The sequence below is a fragment of the Oncorhynchus mykiss genome, chromosome 9 (genome assembly GCF_057628025.1).
Source record: "Oncorhynchus mykiss isolate SJ-2025 chromosome 9, ASM5762802v1, whole genome shotgun sequence".
Lineage (NCBI taxonomy): Eukaryota > Metazoa > Chordata > Actinopteri > Salmoniformes > Salmonidae > Oncorhynchus > Oncorhynchus mykiss.
The window spans coordinates 23,771,711-23,794,453 of record NC_143030.1 but is presented as its reverse complement, the minus strand read 5'-3'; the positions used below and the strand labels follow the sequence as shown (position 1 = coordinate 23,794,453).

The following is a 22,743-nucleotide window of genomic DNA, read 5'->3' as shown; positions in this document are numbered from 1 at the left end:
ATTGTTTTGCTCCCATCACAATGTATTTTTAGCTAACAGTTGCTAGAGTTAGCTGACGTTTGTAGTGGTTGTTTAAAGAAAAGCAAATCATAGATTAGGGTTTATCATCTAACATTGAATTGTAAAATACTAAACTTCCCCTTTAAAACAATTGACCCTCTACCAGTTCTAGAAATATCAACCAGACCTATTGATCATGCTGGAAGATCACACAGGATCAAACTTGTACTCAACTTCCTGTTTTCTCTCCTTCAGGGCCGCCACCTCCACCGATGTGGTGGTGTCCATCTGTGTCATCTTTGCCATGTCCTTCATCCCAGCAAGCTTCGTCCTCTTCCTCATCCAGGAGCGTGTCAGCAAGGCCAAGCACTTGCAGTTTGTCAGTGGCGTCAACCCGACCGTCTACTGGGTCGCCAACTTCGCCTGGGATATTGTAGGCTATCTTCATTAGAGAATTTAATAGTTCAGAATTCAACGTTATTGTCCAATGTGAATCGTAAATGTGTCTTTTTGCTGTCTTATGTCATTCCCAACCCCCCGGACATCACACATACACACATGCAAGGCACAGGGTCAGCCACAGAGAAGGGCCCCTGGAACACATTAGGTGTTAATTAAGATCTTGCTCAAGGACAAAACAGCAGTTATCTGACACTGCTCTATGTTCACTACATACTTCAGTCTGAGACTGCCATCATTGAAGTCGTTTGGGGTGTTGTCAAAATGAGGGGTGTTGTACAAAACAAAGTCATTAGCGATTGGATCATTTCTAACCAAATCGAGTATCAAAGCCAATGAAAGATTATCAAAACGCTGTGTTACCCACATGTGTCCTGGCTCTGGCACAACCCATCAGTTTCTGAGACCAATCAGAACAGTTAGAATATGTTTGCATTCTAGAAATTGTCAAGGAGGTACTCAGATCTTGACTCATTCCAGAGAAGAAACAAACATCCGTGGGCGTGGGATGACGTTTTGCCGGAACAGGGAGTTTGGTTAGTCAGGCAACAATGGCAGTTGGTGGCACCTGAGATTCTGATGCCAACAAACCTTCGGTTTCTCCGCCATCTTACCCCTAATTGGTGACCACACAAGGGGGTACGCAATTGCATTCTACCGTCCACTGTGAGGAAGGGATGGATGAGAATGAACCTCAACTAAAAGTATGAAAAATGGCAAATATACCTGTGATCGCAATAGCTGCTCGGAAGTCCATGCCTGAGTAACTGTCATTGGCTAGCGTTGAATTATTGACACCGGCTGTTCCGATTTGTTGTGCTCAACAAGCTTAGCAGTGGCAAAAAGTGATGTGAAGCGGTAGAACATGAGCACTTTCCCTCAGGCCTAATGGCGTTAAACCGTCTATCAGGTAACTCAGGTAACTATTAGCTATTATGCTGGATGAATGCTAACAAAATGAAAGATAATATGTAATTATGCAGAGAGTCACATTTTTTTCGGAATGCAGTCGAAAAACTGTCAGATGGTGAGCTTAAGCATTTCCGCTTAAGCATTTGCAAGTAAATCCCAGAACAACAGCAAAGGACCTTGTGAAGATGTAGAGGAAACAGGTAGAAAAGTATCTATATCCACAGTAAAACAAGTCCAATATCGACATAACCTGAAAGGCCGCTCAGCACGGAAGAAGCCACTGCTCCAAAACCGCCATAAAAAACTTCACATGGGGACAAAGATCGTACTTTTTGGAGAAACTTTTTGGATGAAATAAAAATAGAACTGTTTGGCCATAATGACTGTTTGGAGAAAAAAGGGTGAGGCTTGTAAGCCGAAAAACACCATCCCAAACATGAAGCACAGGGGTGGCAGCATCATGTTGTGGGGGTGCTTTGCTGCAGGAGGGACGGGTGCACTTCACAAAATAGATGGCATCATGAGGCAAGAAAATTATGTGGATATATTGAAGCAACATCTCAAGACATCAGTCAGGAAGTTAAAGGTTGATCACAAATGGGTCTTCCAAATGGACAATGACCCCAAGCATACTTCCAAAGTTGTAGCAAAATGGCTTAAGGACAACAAAGTCACGGTATTGGAGTGGCCATCACAAAGCACTGGCCTCAATCCTATAGAAAATATGTGTGCATAACTGAAAAAGTGTGTGCAGGCAAGGAGGCCTACAAACCTGAGTCAGTTACACCAGCTCTGTCAGGAGGAATGGGCCAAAATTCACCCAACTTATTATGGGAAGCTTGTGGACGGCTCCCTGAAACATTTGACCCAAGTTAATACATTTAAAGGCAATGCTACCAAATACTATTTGAGTGTATGTAAACTTCGGATCCACTTGGAATATGGTGAAATAAATAAAAGCTGAAATAAATCATTCTCTCTATTACTATTCTGACAATTCACATTCTTAAAATAAAGTGGTGATCCTAACTGACCTAAAACAGGGAATTTGTACTTGGATTAAATGTCAGGAATTGTGAAAAACTGAGTTTAAATGTATTTGGCTAAGGTGTATGTAAACTTCCGACTTCAACTGTACTACAGTTAGGCAAATTGCGAAATGGTTTTCATTAGATTTGTCCAGTCAGGCCAGCCTCAGACTTGTCTCCTCATATGAAGGGGAATAGATTGCTTTCTTGTTAATGAGCAAATGAAAGAGGGCAGCTGGAAAAGCGAATTAAAACCTAATCTATAGAATTCACATTTACTGGAGTTCAACATATTTTCTTTCAGAGAGTGTAACTGCATAGTCTAATTAGGTGTTATGTGTGATTTATTACTGCGTAACTACATAGTTCAATGAGGGGTTGTGCTTAATTACAGTGTAACTACATAGTCTAATAAGGGGTTATACATGCTTTATTACAGTGTAACTACATAGTCTAATAAGGGGTTATACGTGCTTTATTACAGTAACTAAGTTTAATAAGGGATTATACATGTTTTATTACAGTGTAACTACATAGTCCAATGAGGGGTTGTGTGCTTTATTACAGTGTAACTACATAGTCCAATAAGGGGCTAAACATGCTTTATTACAGTGTAACTACATAGTCCAATAAGGGGCTAAACATGCTTTATTACAGTGTAACTACATAGTCCAATAAGGGGCTAAACATGCTTTATTACAGTGTAACTACATAGTCCAATAAGGGGCTAAACATGCTTTATTACAGTGTAACTACAGTCTAATGGGTTTTGTGTGCTTTATTACAGTGCAACTACATAGTCCCGTGTCTAATAGTCATCGTCATCTTCCTGTGTTTCCAACAAAAAGCCTACGTGTCCCTTTCTAACTTACCAGCTTTGATTCTGCTACTGATGATGTATGGGTAAGTAGAACCAAAATGATATCCATATTTTTATGTGCTGACTTACTCAGTTCAAAGAAGTTTCATGAAAAATAAGAACATTGTGATTGGACTATAGATGTAATGTTCGTATGGAGCAAGAAGTTTGAAATGTTTGTATTGCGGTACGAAAAGGTCAAATTGACTTATTAGATCCTTTTGTGCCCACACAGCGCTTAGTCAGTAAACATCTCATAAACGCTACAAATAATATTTGAGTGTTGTTTAACATCAAATTCACAGTTTTCCACATGGTGTGCCACAGTCAATACAGTCCAGTGAGCTCTAAACATATTGGGACAGTGATACATTTGTCATTGTTTTGGCGCTGTACTCCAGCACTTTGGATTTGAAATTAAAGTGCAAACTGTTCCTTCAAGTCTGTATACCCCTCCTCATGTATCTCCCCCTGTCTCATTTCATACTGTGCTGTTTAAATAGTAAGATAAGAAAACGTCTATGCAGTTAACCATCTGTGTTTTCAGGTGGTCTATCACACCCATGATGTACCCAGCCTCGTTTATCTTCAACGTTCCCAGCACGGCCTACGTGGTGCTGACCTGCATCAACCTCTTCATCGGCATCAATGGGAGCGTGGCCACCTTCGTCATGGAGTTGTTCGCTGATGATGTAGGTGATGCGGGTTGCCTCTTTCCTGAGTCTTCATTGTTACAGTGTCCATATTAGGACAGCTTCGGAGTGACAAGGGCTAGGTGTCTGTGTCCTTTTGGCTATCCTAATGTTGATACCGTACATACTGGGATGGAAATACACACATTTATCAAAGAAACGATTGCTCACTCGACTATTATATCAGGGTGATTACATTTTTGTCGAGCTAATTGATCCCTTTCCTCAATATACCACTGTGTATTTGTGTGCAGGCTTTCAACTAGTTCGAGGGAGATTTTCCTCCTGGAATTGCTTTTTTTTGTTGCTTTTAACCCACTGGATGAGTTTCAAAGGTGGTATCTTAAATTCACTTTAATGTTTAATTGTGAGGTGAGAATTGTGTCTTTGTAGAATGTGCTTCATCCATCTTTCATTCATACCAAAAGCTTCCCTTTCTCCCTGGAGAATCAAAAGACAAAGACGGAGAAAAGAGAAAGAAAGAAAGCAACTAAGAGAAAAAGACAACTGGAGAGATTGTTAAGAAGATGGATAGGAACAATGAGAGCGGTGGAGTGTGAGATGCCATTTTTCAGTGTCATGGTTGCTTTTGTTTAGACTGAATTGTCAGTTAGCAAAAGCATGGCTGGTTCAATACTTACCGAGATACCAATGAGTTAACTTCATGGAAAATACTCATACACTGAACAAAAATATAAATGCAACATGTAAAATGTTGGTCCCATGTTTCATGAGCTGAAATAAAAAATCCCATACATTTTCCTAAAAGCTTATTTCTCTCAAATGTTGTGCTCAAATTAGTTTACATCCCTCTTACTGAGCATTTCTCCTGTGCCAAGATAATCCAACCTCCTGACAGGTGTGGCATATCAAGAAGCTGATTAATACCACCATTACACATTTCCTTAAATTAACTTTAACTCAGTAAAATCTTTGAAATTGTTGCATGTTGCGCGTATATTTTTTTTCAATATATTTATGCTAAGGACAACATTTTCTTAGTTTAACCATTCTTTATAAGTTGGAACCAGGCCCCCAGTGTCTACTCTGCTGGGCAGATAATGCGTGGAAACCTAGCGGTGCCAAAATCCCTGGTCCAAACATTGTTTTTATGTTCTGAAATGCTCTGAAATGTGTTTATGATGATGAAGTTCAATCCCCGATGTGAATTATTTTAACATTCGCTACAAGTCGAGATATTTAATTAAATTAGTGAACGCTCACTTCACTTGCTACACATTGAGCCTTGTTGCCGCTTTGATTGGCCAAATTAACAGAACACATCCCATGTGTGTGAGAGAGAGAGAGAAACCATTTGTGCTTATCCGTGTGTGCACATCCCTAGTGAGTGTGTGCGTGCTTATCATTGGAGGCTCCTCAGAGGAGGAAGGGGAGGACCAAAAAGAAAACCATTTATCCTTTTATGATAAAACTATACTAAGTATAATCACATTGCCAAATAATCGATTAAAACATACTATTTTGCAAAGGCTGTCTACAGTAGCCTCAACAGCAGTAGGGTAGCACCATGGTGTAGCCTGAGGACAGCTAGTTTCCATCCTTCTCTGGGTACATTGACATCAATACAAAACCTATGAGACTCATGGTTATCACCCCCTTTCATAGACTTATGACAACATTCCCGGAGGACATCCTCCAACCTATCAGAGCTCTTGCAGCATGAACTGACATGTTGTCCACGTTTTGTCTACCTAATCAAAGGGTCAGAGAAAGAATCTAGTGCTGAAAGCATAAGATACAGCTAGCGTGCAGTGCATAAAATGTTGAGAGTAGTTGACTCAAAGAGAGAGAAATACAATAGTTGAACAGTTTTTAACAAATTAATGTCTTCCAAAATGAAGGTGAAGCAAGAGAGAGATTTTGTCATTTTTTTTAGATAGCAAATGCGGCTAGCTAATTTAGCCTACTAAACCACCCTGCTCAAACAGAGGGATGCTATGTTATCTAGCTGGCTATGACTATCCAACACAACACTGGAACTCTTCCAAGTCAAGGTAAGCTTTTGGTTTTACAAATTTATTGCCACCGGGGCCCGCCGGTGTAAGTGCTATACTGCTTATTGACTGCACACGGTAGCAGGTTTACTAACCTACTTTAGTTCTATTAGCTATGTTGACTATGACATTACTTTAGCTAATATGCTGACAACAATGTAGGCTGTGTGTAGCGGTTATGATATGGTTTGATTTGGAAAGGTTTTTTCACCTGGTCACATACAGCTGATGTGTTGTGCATTGACGTCCACAAGCGATGAAGGGAAAAGGTGAGAGGAGGAGAGAGCATAGATGCGAGAAGGAATATAACGTGGCTGTTATGAAACTGTGTTTACACATGATCGGGGTGTATTCATTCCGACGATTCTGTTGAAAACATTTTCTTAAACGGAACAAAGCGAGGATAAACATACAGTACCTGAATTTGTCCAATAGAAACTCTCCTTTGCACCTGTTGAACTAATGATCCCACCCTATATCAGCTAGAGGCAAGCGGAAGTGTGCAAGGTGGTATTGAATGTGTCACTGTCTGTCCATGTGTCACCTATGTTTCTCTCGACCTGTGTGCACCTACCTTGTAAACTTTCATTCATAGACTATGTTGTAGCAACCTCATGAATGGTATAGGGACATTTGAATATCATGTAGTAGCCTAAATCTATTGATGTTACATTGAACTGGGTGAATGGAATATGAATGACAGTCATCCAATATGGTAATAGAAATAAGGCCATGCTCATGGAAAAAAACTAAATTGCACTTCCTCATCTTAAACAGCACTGACCGCCACTGGTGGTTATCCATGTATTTGTGTGTGTGTGTTGTAAGCACTTCACTCTGACAAGTTGCAACATCAGGTTCCCCCATCTGAGCTTCCACTTCAAAAGTCAGCTAACTCTAATCTCCACTCCAACCTGAGCAATATCTTGGCTTCACTGACTTTGTCATATGCTCCTGTCCTTTGAACATTCATCTTCTCTCCACCCTCTCTGGTGTCTCAGACACAGCTTAATGTCTGCCGTCTCCTTTTTACATAACCAGACAACCTCGTTTGCATAGAGATTTCATTATTGTCATTGCCGTCGTTCATCATTGATTTGTTTTTGGTTTGTCTTTTCGCTGACAACCTCCCCATCAAACAAAATCATATTTTTGTTGTCACTTGTTTTCCCATATATTTATCAGTATTGTTTTGGCGAATCTCATTCATAAGGGGCTCTGGCAATAATAATGGAGCCCATGCCAGTCACTGCCAATTTGTGAGAGTGACTTACCAGACTCTTCCTTGTCAAGGGCATTTGCCTAGTGTATTGGAAAGCCTGCTGTGTAGTGTAGCTCTGAGGGTCAATTGAGACATGCCAGACAGGGGACAATAACAGCCCAGCTCTCACTCCTGGGGATGTCAATGCAGATACGAGCCCTGTAGTTGGCCACGGTCCCGGACTGATGCATCACTTATCCTACCAATCGACTGTCAGAGTTGAACTGTCACTGTTGGACCGCCTGGAAAAATAGGCTGCGACATGCCGGGATGTTGTCGGTTTCCACATTTCCTCTGTTCTGTTCTGATAGACCCGATGAACAGAGAGGAGCCAAAATGGCCGACGTAGATAAGGATGCACCCCCTCCCCTCCCCCCCCACACACACACACAGTTAAGCGCGACAGGTTGTATCGAGATATCTGGCTCGATCTTTCTCCGCCGTCTCTATTTCCACGCTTTCATGCTTTTATTCCTTTGCTTCCACCCTGTGCTGTGACGATAGCTAAAATGGGAACAGCATAGTTGAAGTTCTCTTCATTTATTTATTTCTCCACTGAAGGTCAAAGTGAATAGCTCCTCCTATGGGACGATGACTGGTAGTCTAGAGGGAATGATATTTTTTTTTTTTTAAAGGCAATTCTTGAGACAAAAGCAAAGCACACTACAGCATCACATTTAGCACTTTATGTCCCAGTTTTATCTGGAGACCGAGCGAGGGAGCATGGAAGATCCCCCCCCCCCCATGCTACCTGAGCATCGCATCAATCGCAGCCTGCCTTGCATGCATGAGACAGCAACTGAGTCAATAGACCAGCCGCTAGCCACTCAGACAAGCTTGTAGGGCATGGATCTGGCCAGGTTAGGGGCAGAGTGAGTCGGTAGGGAGGAAGTCGATGGGGCTGCATTAGTCAGGGACATAATGTAGTTTAATTATAGTGTGCTATATGCTTTGAGGGGACATGCTTTGGCGTGGTGATGTGTGTGGGTGGTGAGGGGAGGGATATGTGTTTAAATACAGCTGTCTACATTTATCAGCTGTCTACATCTTTTAGTGTATAATATAGTGTTTTTGTATATACAGTACATAGTACACTATGTTACATTCCATTTGGGATGTATTGTACATTACTGATTATGAAGTTTGAATTGAATTCCCTTTACACATCTAGTTTGAGAAATCAGCTCACAATCCCCACGACGCTTCCAGCCATATATTTTCCTTTTCGGAAGTCCCTCCGGTGAAGATGGAGGCGATGCTTGGGGAATATGAACACTAAAGCAATATGGGTCAGACGAGAGCCTTGGAGATTTTTCCCCTTCAGAACCCATTCAGAGAAGATTTATGGGCATATAGCGCAAACTTTGAAGAAAATTGTCAAGCGTTTCGTCATTGCCTAAAAACCTCTTTGATCTCCTTGATAAACACCCAGTTGAGAGAAGATCTGTTATTTCACATATTGATCTTAAATTAGGTCTCTATTTCTTCAAATCCTTCTCGATGACAAATGGGCCCTCTGCTGCACAAGGTCATTGATTTGCTTTTATTATTATTATTTTTTCCAATTCACTTATGTTTCTAACTTCAGGCTCTTTTAGCCTTTTGCCAGCTTCTTGAAGTTTGACCATGATGAATAACTCTTTCACGTATAGTTCAGTAGGAATGGGCCCAGAATGTGTTGATATGACCAGATATATTCAAATTGAGCGTCTTAGCATTGAAAATAAAAGGTAACTATGTAATACATTATATGGATGGCAAGATTATTAGCCAAGATATCACGCTTGACATTTTAGTTGGCTGGTGTGTCCTTAAGTCTTTGAGGAAACAGGTTAGAAGTTCAATAAGACCGAGATGAATTGGCAGACATATTGCTTGACATTTGAGAGTTAGCTGTGGCACCATAATCAATGAGGTATTTTTGTTTTGCATTCATACTTGCCTGTAGGGAAATTAGGCTCGGACTGCCCAGTTACTCCCTGGCTGAAATGCTCAGATTACTGCTGCATGTCAACTAGCTGTGACCTTCCAACTCTAACCTTTGATCTGTAGCTTAAGTTCGACCATTAGGAGAAGATAACACATTTACTTGAAGTTGAGCTACATTATCACTGCTGTATACCCATACATCATACATGAAGCCCTATACCAAATTTGTTTTAATGATGACGGTAGTGAGTTACCATCCATGACCAAAGATCCCAATTCCATCCATAACAGATGAAGGAAAACTGTACTGCTAAATTCATCCTGAACGTTTGCTCTACTATCTTAGAAAAAAAGGTGCTATCTAGAACCTAAAACGGTTGTTCGGCTGTCCCCATTGAATAACCCTTTTTGGTTCTCCAAATGGGTTCTTACATGGAACCAAAAAGGGTTCTCTTATGGGGACAGCTGAAGAACCCCTTTGGAACGCTTTTTCTAAGAGTATATGACAGGTGTTCACTGCTTCACATCCAACATGCTGCAAAAGCTCTCTGTGGACATTGCCATTGGATGGTGCCTCTAAACCACACCTGTGCTTAAAATATAGCAGAAACAGTGTGTGTGAACCGCAATTGATTGAATCTACAAGTCATTGAGTTGCAGACCAATAAATCCTTTCATTCATGCCATTCCTCAAACTAGAGGAAAACATTGCAAAGCAACAACTCTCCATGAAAAAATCTGACAACGATAAGGTGCCATCTGTCATTCTCATCTGCCGCCCCACATTGCACCATGTTAAGAAATGCATCGTACTTTTTGCCTACCAAAAGAGGAAACGGAGAATTTATGTTTTTTCTCAATATACGCTAGCGTCTTTGAAGACTATCCTGAGACCAAACGTATGCATTATGCATAACCTTGCTTTAGAACAGGCAGAAGTGGCAATATCTTTCCTCCATCTCTCTCATTCTCTCTCTATTCATCTATCCCTCTGATTCACTCTCCCCCCTCTCTTTATTCCCTCAATCCTCTGTAATGAAAGCAATGTGGAGAGCTGAGACTGGCATTGTAGTAGTCAGTGCAGTCTGGCTGTCTTTCATTCCTTCTTCATTTAATTAATTAGGGCTTGTGTGCTTTAAAAGGCACCATCGTTCCGCAGTATAGCTACAGGGAGGAGAAGGGATTTCAGGAGGGGTGGCTTAATCAGGAAGGACCAGATATGAACGGGCCTAACCTAAGTAATTAAACAGCCAATAAGATGGCTGTGAATTTGTGCGATAGTGTGACTGTGTGCCTGTAGGTTTGTATTTTATTGCAAGTGGTAAAGTGAGAAGTGGGTGTGTATATCACTCTGAATGTGTTCATCTTTCAAAGTCTCAGGGCTTGAGATGAGAAAGTTTCCATCTGTATGTGTGAGCAGCTGTTCCTGCCCTCACATTACGCGGGTGAGAGAGACATCACTGAGCGAGAAAGCGTGCCCCTTAATAACGAGTCAAGAAGCCGAGGCTCATTTCCATGTCATTTGGCGCCCCACTCAAGCACGCAGTGTGCCTCCGCTGATGAGCAAGCATGGATGATGTGCTTTAATTATCTGGCGGAAAACTCGAAACTCCACGAACACTCTTTTACCGCCGCCGGGGGTTCCAAACCCGCTGCTTCCCTCAGGTCACTCGCACACAGCAAGGAACGAGTCTGTCAACACAGACACATCCAGTGTCATGTGTCACCCCCAATAACAATCTGCCCTTATATCTTGCAGTCTTTCTAGTCTTTTATGCCTCACCAATGCATTGTTGTTGTTTTTCTGTTTGTGTTTTTTCTCTCACAGAACATCACGAAAATCAATGGTATTGTGAAGCAGGTGCTGCTGATTTTTCCGCACTTCTGTCTGGGTCGAGGGCTCATCGACATGGGCAAGAACCAGGCTATGGCCACCTTGTACGATAGCTTTGGTGAGCATCCCCCAACCACCTTAGGAGTAAATCGAAGAATGGTGAAACTATTCAAATCAAACTTTCTTAACATATATCTATCTATACCTTCAACACACATATTCAAATTGTACTTTAAATGAAGAAAAAAAAATCTGTATTTTAGTATACTATACATACAGTATACTATCATTACACTCCAACTGAATAGCGTTGTACTTTTAATTACACATTACCATTTTACATTTGAATTCATAACTGTAACAACTAAACTACGAAATGACACTGACAGTTATCAAACATTTTATAGTTGTGTCAAGTTGGCTGGATGTTCTTTAGGTGGTGGACCATTCTTGATATACACAGGAAACGGATGAGCGTGAGAAACCCAGTAGCAATGCAGTTCTCGACACAAACTGGTGCGCCTGGCACTTACTACCATACCCCGTTCAAAGGCACTTAAATCTTTTGTCTTGCCCATTCACCCACTGAATGGCATACATACGCAATCCATGTCACAATTGTCTCAAGGGTTAAAACTCCTTCTTTAACCTGTCGCCTCCACCTCATCTACACTGATTGAAGTGGATTTAACAGGTGACATCAATAAGGGATCATAGCTTTCAGCCTTTTTAAAAATGTTTTGTATACTCAGTGTATATGTTTGCACTCACTGTACTGGAAATTGCTTTGGATAAAAGTGGCATATATTATTATTATTAGTAGTAGTAGTATTTTATTACTATGGGTAACAGCAAAGAACAAAGGTTAATCAGTGCAAAGCGTTCCCCTCCCAGCTAGATGGAATTAAACGTAAGTGGTAGGATGAAAGGTCAAATGAAGCTGAGTGGTACGAGGAAAAGAAAGTACGCTGTAAAGAAAGACGATGCCATGGCTTTAGCTTTGGTGTTGTCTTTCAATATTTTATTCAGAATAACAGGTGCAAACTTTCCACTTGCTACATACTAATGTAACATTTGGTAGTGAACAATTTGGGTTTAAGATTAGCCAAACACCAATAGCTTAGCTACTTTAAAACAAGTCCTCTACTTATACAATGCTTTCACACCATCTTCTTCATACCGTCACATGGTGCCTTTTGCAGTACACTTCTTATGTGTTGCTACATCATTACCGAATAGCAGCTTCTTTGTCCCTTAGCGGGACTTACATTTGACCAATAACGCGACCGTAGCCCTTCGTTCTCGACACAAAATGTAGAAAACAAAAGGGAATATGTACACAGGGGAGATTTAGAGGCAGAGAGGCACATGAATGGCGGGAGCAAAGGCTTTATCTGGGGAATAGATGTGGCAGGAAATAGCCATTAGAGAATCATTTGCAGCAACAAACGTAATGAGGAAAGCAATCGCAACTTAAAAGTCTGGAGAGGGCCTATTTGCTGGAGAATGAGACTGAACACTTTCGTTTCTGTCCATCATCCCTCCAGCACAGAGAGGGAGAAATAGGGAGGAGAGAGAGCGAGTCAGTTGCTGTCAGCTTTAAACAAACATCTATATTAGTGAAAGGGCTCCCATTTAGAATAAAGTGCATTTGTTCAGATGTCTCCCACTGATTACGGTGGATGGCAGTTCTGTGAGTGTCAGTCAGTGGTTCTGAGCCGCTGAGATTTAGACCAATACCATTGAGTTCCAGTGACACCCATCCGAGGTGATTGTGATACATAGCAGTTACAGACATTATGTTTCTCTTGATGAAGAACTGTGTTTTGTTGTCTCTCCTAGGGGAAGACCGTTACCAGGACCCCCTCAGCTGGGACATGGTGGGGAAGAACCTCTGTGCCATGGCCATCCAGGGGGCAGTCATGTTCACCATCACTCTCCTTATCCAGTATAAGTTCTGCTGCAAATCCAGGCAAGAGTAGAATAATATTAACTTTGGTTCGTAATTATGTATCTCCATTAATAAAATTGCATTTTATTGTGAAAATGTAAACAAATTCTCCCATTAGTGAAAAACATTTAGGATATACACTATAAATACATGAGTATGTGGACAGCCCTTCAAGTAAATGGATTCGGCTATTTCAGCCACACCCATTGTTGACAGGTGCATAAAATTGAGCACACAGCCATGCAATCTCTACAGACAAACATTGCCAGTAGAATGGCCTCACTGAAGAGTTGAGTGAATTTCAAAGTGGCACTGTCATAGGATGCCACCTTTCCAACAAGTCAGTTCGTCGAATATCTGCCTTAACAGAGCTCTCCCAGTCAACTGTAAGTGATGTTATTGTGAAGTGGAAACGTCTAGGAGCAACAGCGGCTCAGCCGCGAAGTGGTAGGCCACACAAGCTCACAAAACGGGGCCGCCGAGTGCTGAAGCGTGGAGGGTGTAAAAATTGTCTGTCCTCGGTTGCAACACTCACTACCGAGTTCCAACCTGCCTTTGGCACAAGAACTGTTAGTCAGGAGCTTCATTAAATAGGTTTCCATGGCCGAGCAGCCGGACACAAGCCAAAGATCACCATGCGCAATGCCAAGAGTCGGCTGAAGTGTTGTAAAGCTCACCGTCATTGGACTGGAGCAGTGGAAACGTATTCTGATGAAGTGTGATGAATCATGCTTCAACATCTAGCAGTCAGACGGACGAATCTGGGTTTGGTGGATGACAGGAGAACGCTACCTGCCCCAATGCATAGTGCCAACTGTAAAGTTTGATGGAGGAGGAATAATGATCTGGGGCTGTTTTTCATGGTTCGGGCTAGGCCCCTTAGTTACAGTGAAGGGAAATCTTAATGCTATGGTATACAATAACATTCTAGATGATTCTGTGCTTCCAACTTTGTGGCAACAGTTTGGGGAAAGCCCTTTCCTGTTTCAGCATGACAATTCTCCCGTGCACAAAACTAAGTCCATACAGATATAGTTTGTAGAGATCGGTGTGGAAGAACTTGACTGGCCTGCACAGAGCCCTGACCTCAACCCCATCAAACACCTTTGAGCTGAATTGGAACGCCGACTGTGAGCCAGGCCTAATTGCCCAACATAACTGCCTGACCTCACTAATGCTCTTGTGACTGAATGGAAGCAATTCCTGGCAGCAATGTTCCAACATCTAGTGGAACGCCTTCCCAGAGGAGTGGAGGCTGTTATAGTAGCAAAGGGGGGACCAACTCCATATTAATGCCCATGATTTTGAAATGAGATGACGTGTATTAACAGGTGGTCGTCATTTGGGATTTGTATTGTTGGCTTTATGGGAATGTGGTGAGAATGTGTGGGTTAAGTGTTTTTGAATCCTTCTTTTTCACTAGACTGATTTCTGGAGAGTCATTCTCCAAGGAGGACGAAGATGTGGACGTGGCACGGGAACGTGCACGCATCCATAAAGGTGGCTCAGAGAAAGACCTGTTGAGAATCTGCGATCTTTCTAAGGTACAGTACCAGCGTTTACTACTACACTTAGTGGTAGCAACGACACGGTTATATTCATTAGTGCATACTGTAGCGAAACATTTCCCAATGGAAAACAGAAAGTGTTTTCTTATTGGACAAGATCAGGTAGTCCCTCTCAGTTTCAGCCTTTGTGCTTCTGTTTTATTCCTAGTGAATATGATCCAGGGGTCTCAATGCTCAAGGCCTGTTCAGGACATAACATTACAAAAAATCTAACAAATATTGAAACTTAAAATCATGTCACATGAACAGTGAAATGACTTTCATGCCAGCTGTAACCCCAACAATGCAGTAATATATAACAATGTAATACTAAAAATAACATAAGGTAGAACAAAAACACACAAGAAATAAAAAATAAGAAATCAGAAGAACACAAAGTAAGTATACTATATTTCCTGTTATGTAGCATATGACAGGTTTCTATGCTACATTTCTATCTGCAATATTCTGAAGTTCTGAACGTTTACCCCAGCTGTGTCTGTTGGTATCCTCCTCCCTTTCCTTTGATACTTGGGTATCGTTAATCTGTCACAGTATGCTGCAGGCTGGCGAGGTGCAGCTGTAGTCACTCCACACTCCACGGACACATTGGGAGTGTGGGGAGAAGTGTGTGAAGGAAGGGAAGGGGTATGGATTTTCTGTGAGGCAACACTGATGAGATCTCTCGCTCTCTCTCTCTCTCGCCGCTAAACCCAACAACTCTCGTCCCCCCTCCCTCAAAGGTTTTTCAGCAAGTGAGCATGCGAGTGCTGCACGGCATGCCGGGTAACGGAGGCCACTTAATCACGCCCAGATTAACACCCTGGCCGAGGCCAGATGTTCTTCTCTCGAGCTCGCGTCGGCAGGAAGCGTCGCCGCGGCAAACAGCCCTTCGTCGACATCTGTCCAGACTTGACGTCTCTTCAAGCCCTCCCTTGTCATCTCGCGCCATCTCACCCACTCCATCTTTCCCCCTCTCAATCTCTCACGGATACACTCACTCACACTCCGAGGTAATTAACGATCGAGCTTTGAAAAAAACAGTCGGGACTGGATGATGTATTGCCGCCCACAGCAGACAAAGTAACTTCATAAGGTCTCGTCTTGTTTCACATTCTGTAACCTGTGATAAGTTAGCTTAGAGCTACAGTTGAAGTCTGAAGTGTACATACACTTAGGTGGGAGTCATTAAAACACTCCACAAATTTCTTGTTAACAAACTATAGTTTTGGCAAGTCAGTTAGGACATCTGCATGACACAAGTCATTTTTCCAACAATTGTTTACAGACAGATTATTTCACTTATATCACAATTCTGGTGGGTCAGAAGTTTACGTACAGTAAGTTTACTGTGCCTTTAAACAGCTTGGAAAATTCCAGAAAATAATGTCATGGCTTTAGAAGCTTCCGATAGGCTAATTAACATAATTTGAGTCAATTGGAGGTGTACCTGTGGATGTATTTCAAGGTCTACCTTCAAACTTAGTGCTTCTTTGCTTGACATCATGGGGAAATCAAAAGAAATCAGCCAAGCCAAAAAAAAATTGCAGACCTCCACAAGTCTGGTTCATCCTTGGGAGCAATTTGCAAATGCCTGAAGATACCACATTCATCTGTACAAATAATAGTACACAAGTATAAACACCATAGGACCACGCAGCCGTCATACTGCTCAGGAAGGAGACGCGTTCTGTCTCCTAAAGACGAGTGTACTTTGGTGCGAAAAGTGCAAATCAATCTCAGAACAACAGCAAAGGACCTTGTGAAGATACTGGAGGAAACAGGTACAAAAGTATCTATATCCACAGTAAAACGAGTCCTAGATCGACATAACCTGAAAGGCCACTCAGCAAGGAAGAAGCCACTGCTCCAAAACCGCCATAAAAAATCCAGACAACAAGTTGTAACTGCACATGGGGACAAAGATTGTATTTTTTGGAGAAATGTCCTCTGGTCTGATGAAACAAAAATAGAACTGTTTGGCCATAATGACCATCGTTATGTTTGGAGGAAAAAGGGGCTTGCAAGCCGAAGAACACCATCCAAACCGTGAAGCACGGGGGTGGCAGCATCATGTTGTGGGGGTGCTTTGCTGCAGGAGGGACTGGTGCACTTCACAAAATAAATGGCATCATGAGGCAGGAAAATTATGTGGATATATTGAAGCAACATCTCAAGACATGAGTCAGGAAGTTAAAGCTTGATCACAAATGGGTCTTCCAAATGGACAATGACCCCCAAGCACACTTCCAAAGTTGTGGCAAAATGGAATGGGCCATAATTCACCCAACTTATTATGGGAAGCTTGTGGAAGGCTACCCGAAGTGTTTCACTCTACTATTATTCTGACATTTCACATTTTTTAAATAAAGTGGTGATCCTAACTGACCTTCTGACAGATAATTTTTTACCAGGATTAAATGTCAGGAATTGTGAAAAAAACTGAGTTTTTATGTATTTGGCTAAGGTGTATGTAAACTTTTGACTTCAACTGTATGTACAGTACGGTTCACCTTTATGACGTCCATTGTCAAAGGGAAGTGGTGAGCGTCACAACAGCAGAGTACCGCTCGACCTTCCTATCAAGTTTCAATTATAGACCCATCCGTTTTGTTGTCATGCATCTGTTTTTGGGTTCGCTATTGTAGTACTGACAGTGACACAGAAACATGCGGAGAACAACACAAAACCACAAAGTTCTGCAAGGTGCCTCAACATATGTTTTTATTTATATCGGTTGGAAGATACAGAGAGTGCTCCCATCGCCTCCCACCACAACTGGTGCAATCCAGCCATAGAGCGCAGATAACGAATTGATCAATGAGTGCCCCACCTCAACCGCCGCACCGCCTTGGTCTCGCCATAAATCTGAGCATGTCTCTCAAGCGATTGACAGCCCATCAATCATCTGTCAGATGCCTCCTCCTCCTTCTCTTCCTTCACTCAGGAAGAACCATTTACCTCCCAACAACAGCTGCGGCTGCCTCATGGGTTAGTTTAACCTCTGGGTTAGCTGTTACCGTGGTGGCGTAATCGATGGGGTCCGTTATGACAGCACGTCCGCCAGTTAGCACTAACACGCCCCGTACTGTTAACGTGACCTTCCAGTCACTCAGAAACTAGGAGAGAAACTTTCTTATGTCGCACTGCCTGTGACAGCTGTTTGATGTTATAGAAGTCATGTGAATACGGTATCCATTTTAGGACCTGAGCTCAGTGCTTGGCAGATACATACTGTAAGACTAGCAGCGTTTCGATTTTACCTTTGATATAATTACTTTTATTATTATTTCTGATGATTTATAAAGTATTTATGTGATCTGGCAGTGTTGTTTGTGTGCGAGAGGTGACCATTGTTCACACCGTTTGCTGTGAAATTTCAATTACTGAAAGGTAACAGGATGTTAATACAACAACAACAACTTAGACATTTCACAAATACATTCAGGTTTGTGACCCCAGCTGTTGGGGTCAAAAAATACAGAAAATCCTTGCTCTCTCTAAACCGTGTGTGTGTGTGTGGTCCGTCGAGCAGCATCAGATTTTCTCAGCTGTCTCATCTGATTAACTGCACCCCCCCCCCCCCCCCCCCTCGCTACCACCACGGCAGCTATTATGGATAGGAACTTAGGATAGGAACTCTTACTACTTCCACTCGTGTCTACTAGTTTTGTACCAGTGCTGTGGCGCAGCACGCTAACCCCAAAGTAGCATGCAATCCAGGGGAGTAGCACTTCCAAGTCCTCAACAATAGTGCATGCCCCCAGGGCTTTTAAGCAAACATGGTGCACAATTGACACGCTATCACGGCGATGAATAAGACATTGTTGTTTGTCAGCCTTGAACTTGCTCTGGGGGGACTCTTGCTGTCGAGGTTGCTTTGTCTGCATCTCAAATGGCACCCTATTCCACTATATAGTGCACTGCTTTTTACCAGAGCCCTTGTCAAGTAGTGCACTATAAAGGGAATAGGGTACCACTTGGAACACCTCCGTTGAAAGAGTGGTGAAGGGTTGGCTACTAGAGTGCAGTTAAAGTTGATTCTTCATCATTTACTTACAAACCAAGTGTTTCACTGCACCAAAAGGTTGTAACTTAATTTTGGCCCCATTGGCACTGCTCTGAATACACACGCTGACCAGGAAGAGAAAGACTTGCTCTAAGTAGGTGTTTCTTGGCCCGATATTCACTCGATATTCAAGTACCTTCTTCCAAAGATGAATGGAATTGTAAAGATGTCTCATAAATCCAGAGAGTCGGCTCATGCACACTTTTAACATACCCTGGCCTGCCCCACAGTCATATACTCATTTTAACATAGCAATGACCAGGAAGTGAACATAAAACATGCATTTACTCCTCATGTCCATTGTACTACTAACTCATAGCACCTGCATTACATGGATAGGAAAGGGCTGGTCAGAGGAAAATCCAGAGACACATAGAGCTATAAATACTATAGATAGATCCTGTAGATATAAATACTGTAGATGGATAGACATAGATGGATGGGCAGACAGACAGGCTGGCTGGCAGACAGATAGACCAGCAGAGTATTTGACGTGCGTATGGTCCCCGACTTCTTTACAACCAGAGCAGACATCAATTATCGACCATAATGATGTCATTACAGTATGCCATTATGCCCCTGTGGGTCTCTTACCTAGGGTTGTATGATTCAGACCTGAGAAGAGGTAGACAGAAATACAAATGACACAATTATCCTGGAATTCATCCCCCAAGGAGAGTAGAGCTGCGTCCGTCCTTCCTGTCGAGTGCTGAATGAGATCTCAATTGCCAGACCTGCCAAGAACCTTGTCAAGCTTATTTTTATTTTTTTCTTACATCAAAAAATACATCTAACTTCCCTTTGAAACCACTTCAAACTCGCTCTTCGTGGTCAGCCCGAGGTGGAAATGTTGCATGACATGCTAAGTGCTTCATTTTGTTGACAATTGCTCCGTTATTTGTACACTCCCGAACCCATTTCAATAGTCTAAGTGTCGGTTTGTTTACCACTACTCGCAGCAGCAGCAGCGTCGGTGATGCCGTACTCGAGAATTTTGACTTGTTGGAGGAAGGTGAGTTAGTGGCCTGCTTGGGCTGCACCTCTGCGGCTGAGATTTGATATTTGCTCAGGAAGCAGAAGGAAAAACGGTTTAATTCAAACACAAAATGGAGAGTTAGTTTGCAGGCTAGAAGCAGTGAAACCCAGACACATTCTAATCTGCAGTTTTCTACAAGATCTAGGCGGGAGTCGGAATCCTACGGAGAATACCAAACTGTTGTACTCTCCGTGTAAACTGTCAATGGGATACTGAGCCCAGTGGTAGGCTTACAGTACCATCAGGCCTCAGACTGGCCTCTGCCTGAGCCTCAGATGGCCCCAAAGGCCCAAGTATGCAGTCTAATGTTCTTATTCCACGCCTTTATCCACTGTCTTATGTTATGTGCATTAAAGAGAAAGTCCCCTTTTTTCAACATCAAATTCAGCATCTCCAGCACCACGTGAAAACGACAGGTTTCTATGTCTTGTAGTCCAAACGATAGAAGATAAGTGTTTCCGATGACATCACCCGGAGACACTGATGACCTCATCTGGTGTGTGTCATGTGATTTTAACCAGCTATAAGCAGCCCCATGTATCTTTTGTTTTTGAAAGCGGTAATAGGCTACGATTGGGCTTTTTGTGAGGAGGGGCAGGGGTAATTATATTGTTCTGAATGGCAAACCAACTTATTGCATTTGGGGCAGGCAAGAAAAAGTCAGATGGGCTGAAAGACATGATAGGTGGTGTACACGAAATACTAGTTGATGAAGGTTATTTTTATCTGAGGTATAATGAATATTAACCGTGTGTAGTGAGTAGAAGACTCCACCTGAGGCTAGGACTGCTTCCCTAATGACACCCTACTTATTAGTCCACTACTTGGGCTCTGGCCAAATGTACTGCACTGTATAGGGAATAGAATGCCATTGGGATCCGTGTCCAGAGAGGGGAGGCCTCTCGTTCCCTCGCCTCTTACCTCCCTCTGATTAATTATGCCGTCTGTTCCTTGCAGGTGTACTCGGGGAAGAAGATTCCTGCTGTGGACAGGGTGTGCGTGGGCGTTCCAGCCGCAGAGGTGAGCCAAACACACACACACACACACACACACACACACAAATCAGTTGATACCAAGGGAAAAAATCCCTGATCCATCTCATGCTCAATACTTTCTCTCCCGCTTTCTTTCACTTTCTCTCTCGTTCTCTCGCTCTCATACACAAACACTCACATGCCAGAACGCTTTGATTTCAACAGGATCTCCGATGCTGACACGTACAGGCACGGAGGGGTGTGTTCTCCTCGCCCTGTTTACCCCAAACTGAATGTAAATGCCAACGGAATATGACTGAATCTCATAGTTTGTTTCATGCATTATTTACACCCCAGCTTTATCTTGCCACCACACTTTCACAGGACAGGGTTGGGAAACAAGAATGGATCGATAAACTCAATGGTTCATTGGGTAGGTTAGGTTGGGCAGGGTGGTTAGTGTGTGAGGTACTGTAGGTTAGGATGGGTAGGTGGGGTGGGTAGGTACTGAAGGTTGGGTAAGTAGGGTATGCTAGGTTAGGTAGGATGGGTAGGTATTGTAGGTTAGGTTGGGTAAGTAGGGTATGCTAGGTTAGGTAGGGTAGGGTAGGGTGGGTAGGTTCTGTCAGTTAAATTGGCTAGTTAGGATATGCTAGGTTAGGTAGGGTGGGTAGGTACTGTAGATGAGGTTGGGTAAGTAGGGTATGCTAAGTTAGGTAGGGTAAGGTGGGTAGGTACTGTCGGTTAGGTTGTGTAAGTATGGTAAGCTAGGTTAGGTGGTTACTGTCGGTTGGGTAAGTAGGGTTTGCTAGGTTAGGTAGGGTAGACTGGGCAGGTGCTGTAGGTTGGGTAAGTAGGATATGCTAGGTTAGGTTGGGTAGGGTAGGTAAGCATTGTAGGTTAATGTAGTTTGGGTAAGTTGGGTATTCTAGGTTAGGTAGGGTAGGTTTGGTCGGTTAGGTTTGGTTTGATAAGTAGGTTAGGTAGGGTGGGTAGGTAGGTACTGTAGGTTAATATAGGTTGGGTAAGTAGGGTATGCTAGCTTGGGTGGGGTGGGTAGGTTAATGTAGGTTTGGTAAGTAGGGAATGCTAGGTTAGGTAGTGTAGTATGGGTAGGTACTCTAGGTTAATGTTGTTTAGGTAAGTAGACTATGCTAGTTTGGGTAGGGTGGGTAGGTAGGTTCTGTAGGTTAATATAGGTTGGGTAAGTAGGTTATGCTAGGTTTGGTAGGGTAGGGTGGGTAGATATTGTAGGTGAATGTAGGTTGGGTAAACACGGTTTGCTAGGTTTGGTGGGGTAGGGTGGGTAGATACTGTAGGTTAATGTAGGTTGGGTAAGTAGGGTATGGTAGGGTAGGATGAGTAGGTACTGTAAGTTAGGTTGGGTAAGTGGGGTATGCTAGGTTAGGTAGGGTAGGGTACGGTGGGTTAGGTAGGGTAGGGTGGATAGGTACTGTAGGTTAGGTTGGGTAAGTGGGGTATGTTAGGTAGGGTAGGGTGGGTTAGGTAGAGTAGGGTGGGTAGATACTGTAGGTTAATGTAGGCTGGGTAAGTAGGGTGTGGTAGGGTAGGATATGTAGGTACTGTAGGTTAGGTTGGGTAAGTGGGGTATGCTAGGTTAGGTAAGGTGGGTTAGGTAGGGTGGATAGGTACTGTTTGTTAGGTTGGGTAAGTGGGGTATGCTAGGTTAAGTAGGGTAGGGTGGGTTAGGTAGGGTGGATAGGGTGGATAGGTAATGTAGGTTAGGTTGGGTAAGTGGGGTATGCTAGGTAGGGTAGGGTGGGTTAGGTAGAGTAGGGTGGGTAGATACTGTAGGTTAATGTAGGTTGGGTAAGTAGGGTGTGGTAGGGTAGGATGGGTAGGTACTGTAGGTTAGGTTGGGTAAGTGGGGTATGCTAGGTTAGGTAGGGTGGGTTAGGTAGGGTAGGGTGGATAGGTACTGTTTGTTAGGTTGGGTATGTGGGGTATGCTAGGTTAGGTAGGGTGGGTAGGTACTGTCGGTTAGGTTGGGTAAGTAGGGTATGCTAGGTTAGGTAGGGTGGGTAGGTACTGTAGGTTAATGTAGGTTGGGTAAGTAGGGTGTGCTATGTTAAGTAGGCTAGGGTGGGTGGGTACTGTTGGTTAGGTTGCTTAAGTTTGGTATGCTACGGTAGGGTGGGTAGGTACTGTCGGTTAGG

General features: G+C 42.9%; 1 protein-coding gene across 3 annotated transcripts in view; it reads left to right on the top strand.

Moving 5' to 3' along the window:
• LOC110531729 (phospholipid-transporting ATPase ABCA1) overlaps nt 1-22,743 on the top strand; it is a 246,423-nt gene that overhangs the window by 180,590 nt on the left and 43,090 nt on the right. For all 3 annotated transcript variants that reach the window (XM_021615071.3, XM_090183773.1, XM_021615072.3), the window contains exons 37-43: nt 256-433; nt 3,187-3,302; nt 3,806-3,950; nt 10,984-11,107; nt 12,832-12,961; nt 14,364-14,484; nt 20,550-20,612. In XM_021615071.3, coding sequence (XP_021470746.3) covers nt 256-433; nt 3,187-3,302; nt 3,806-3,950; nt 10,984-11,107; nt 12,832-12,961; nt 14,364-14,484; nt 20,550-20,612 — 877 coding nt within the window. The remainder of the gene's footprint in view (nt 1-255; nt 434-3,186; nt 3,303-3,805; nt 3,951-10,983; nt 11,108-12,831; nt 12,962-14,363; nt 14,485-20,549; nt 20,613-22,743) is intronic.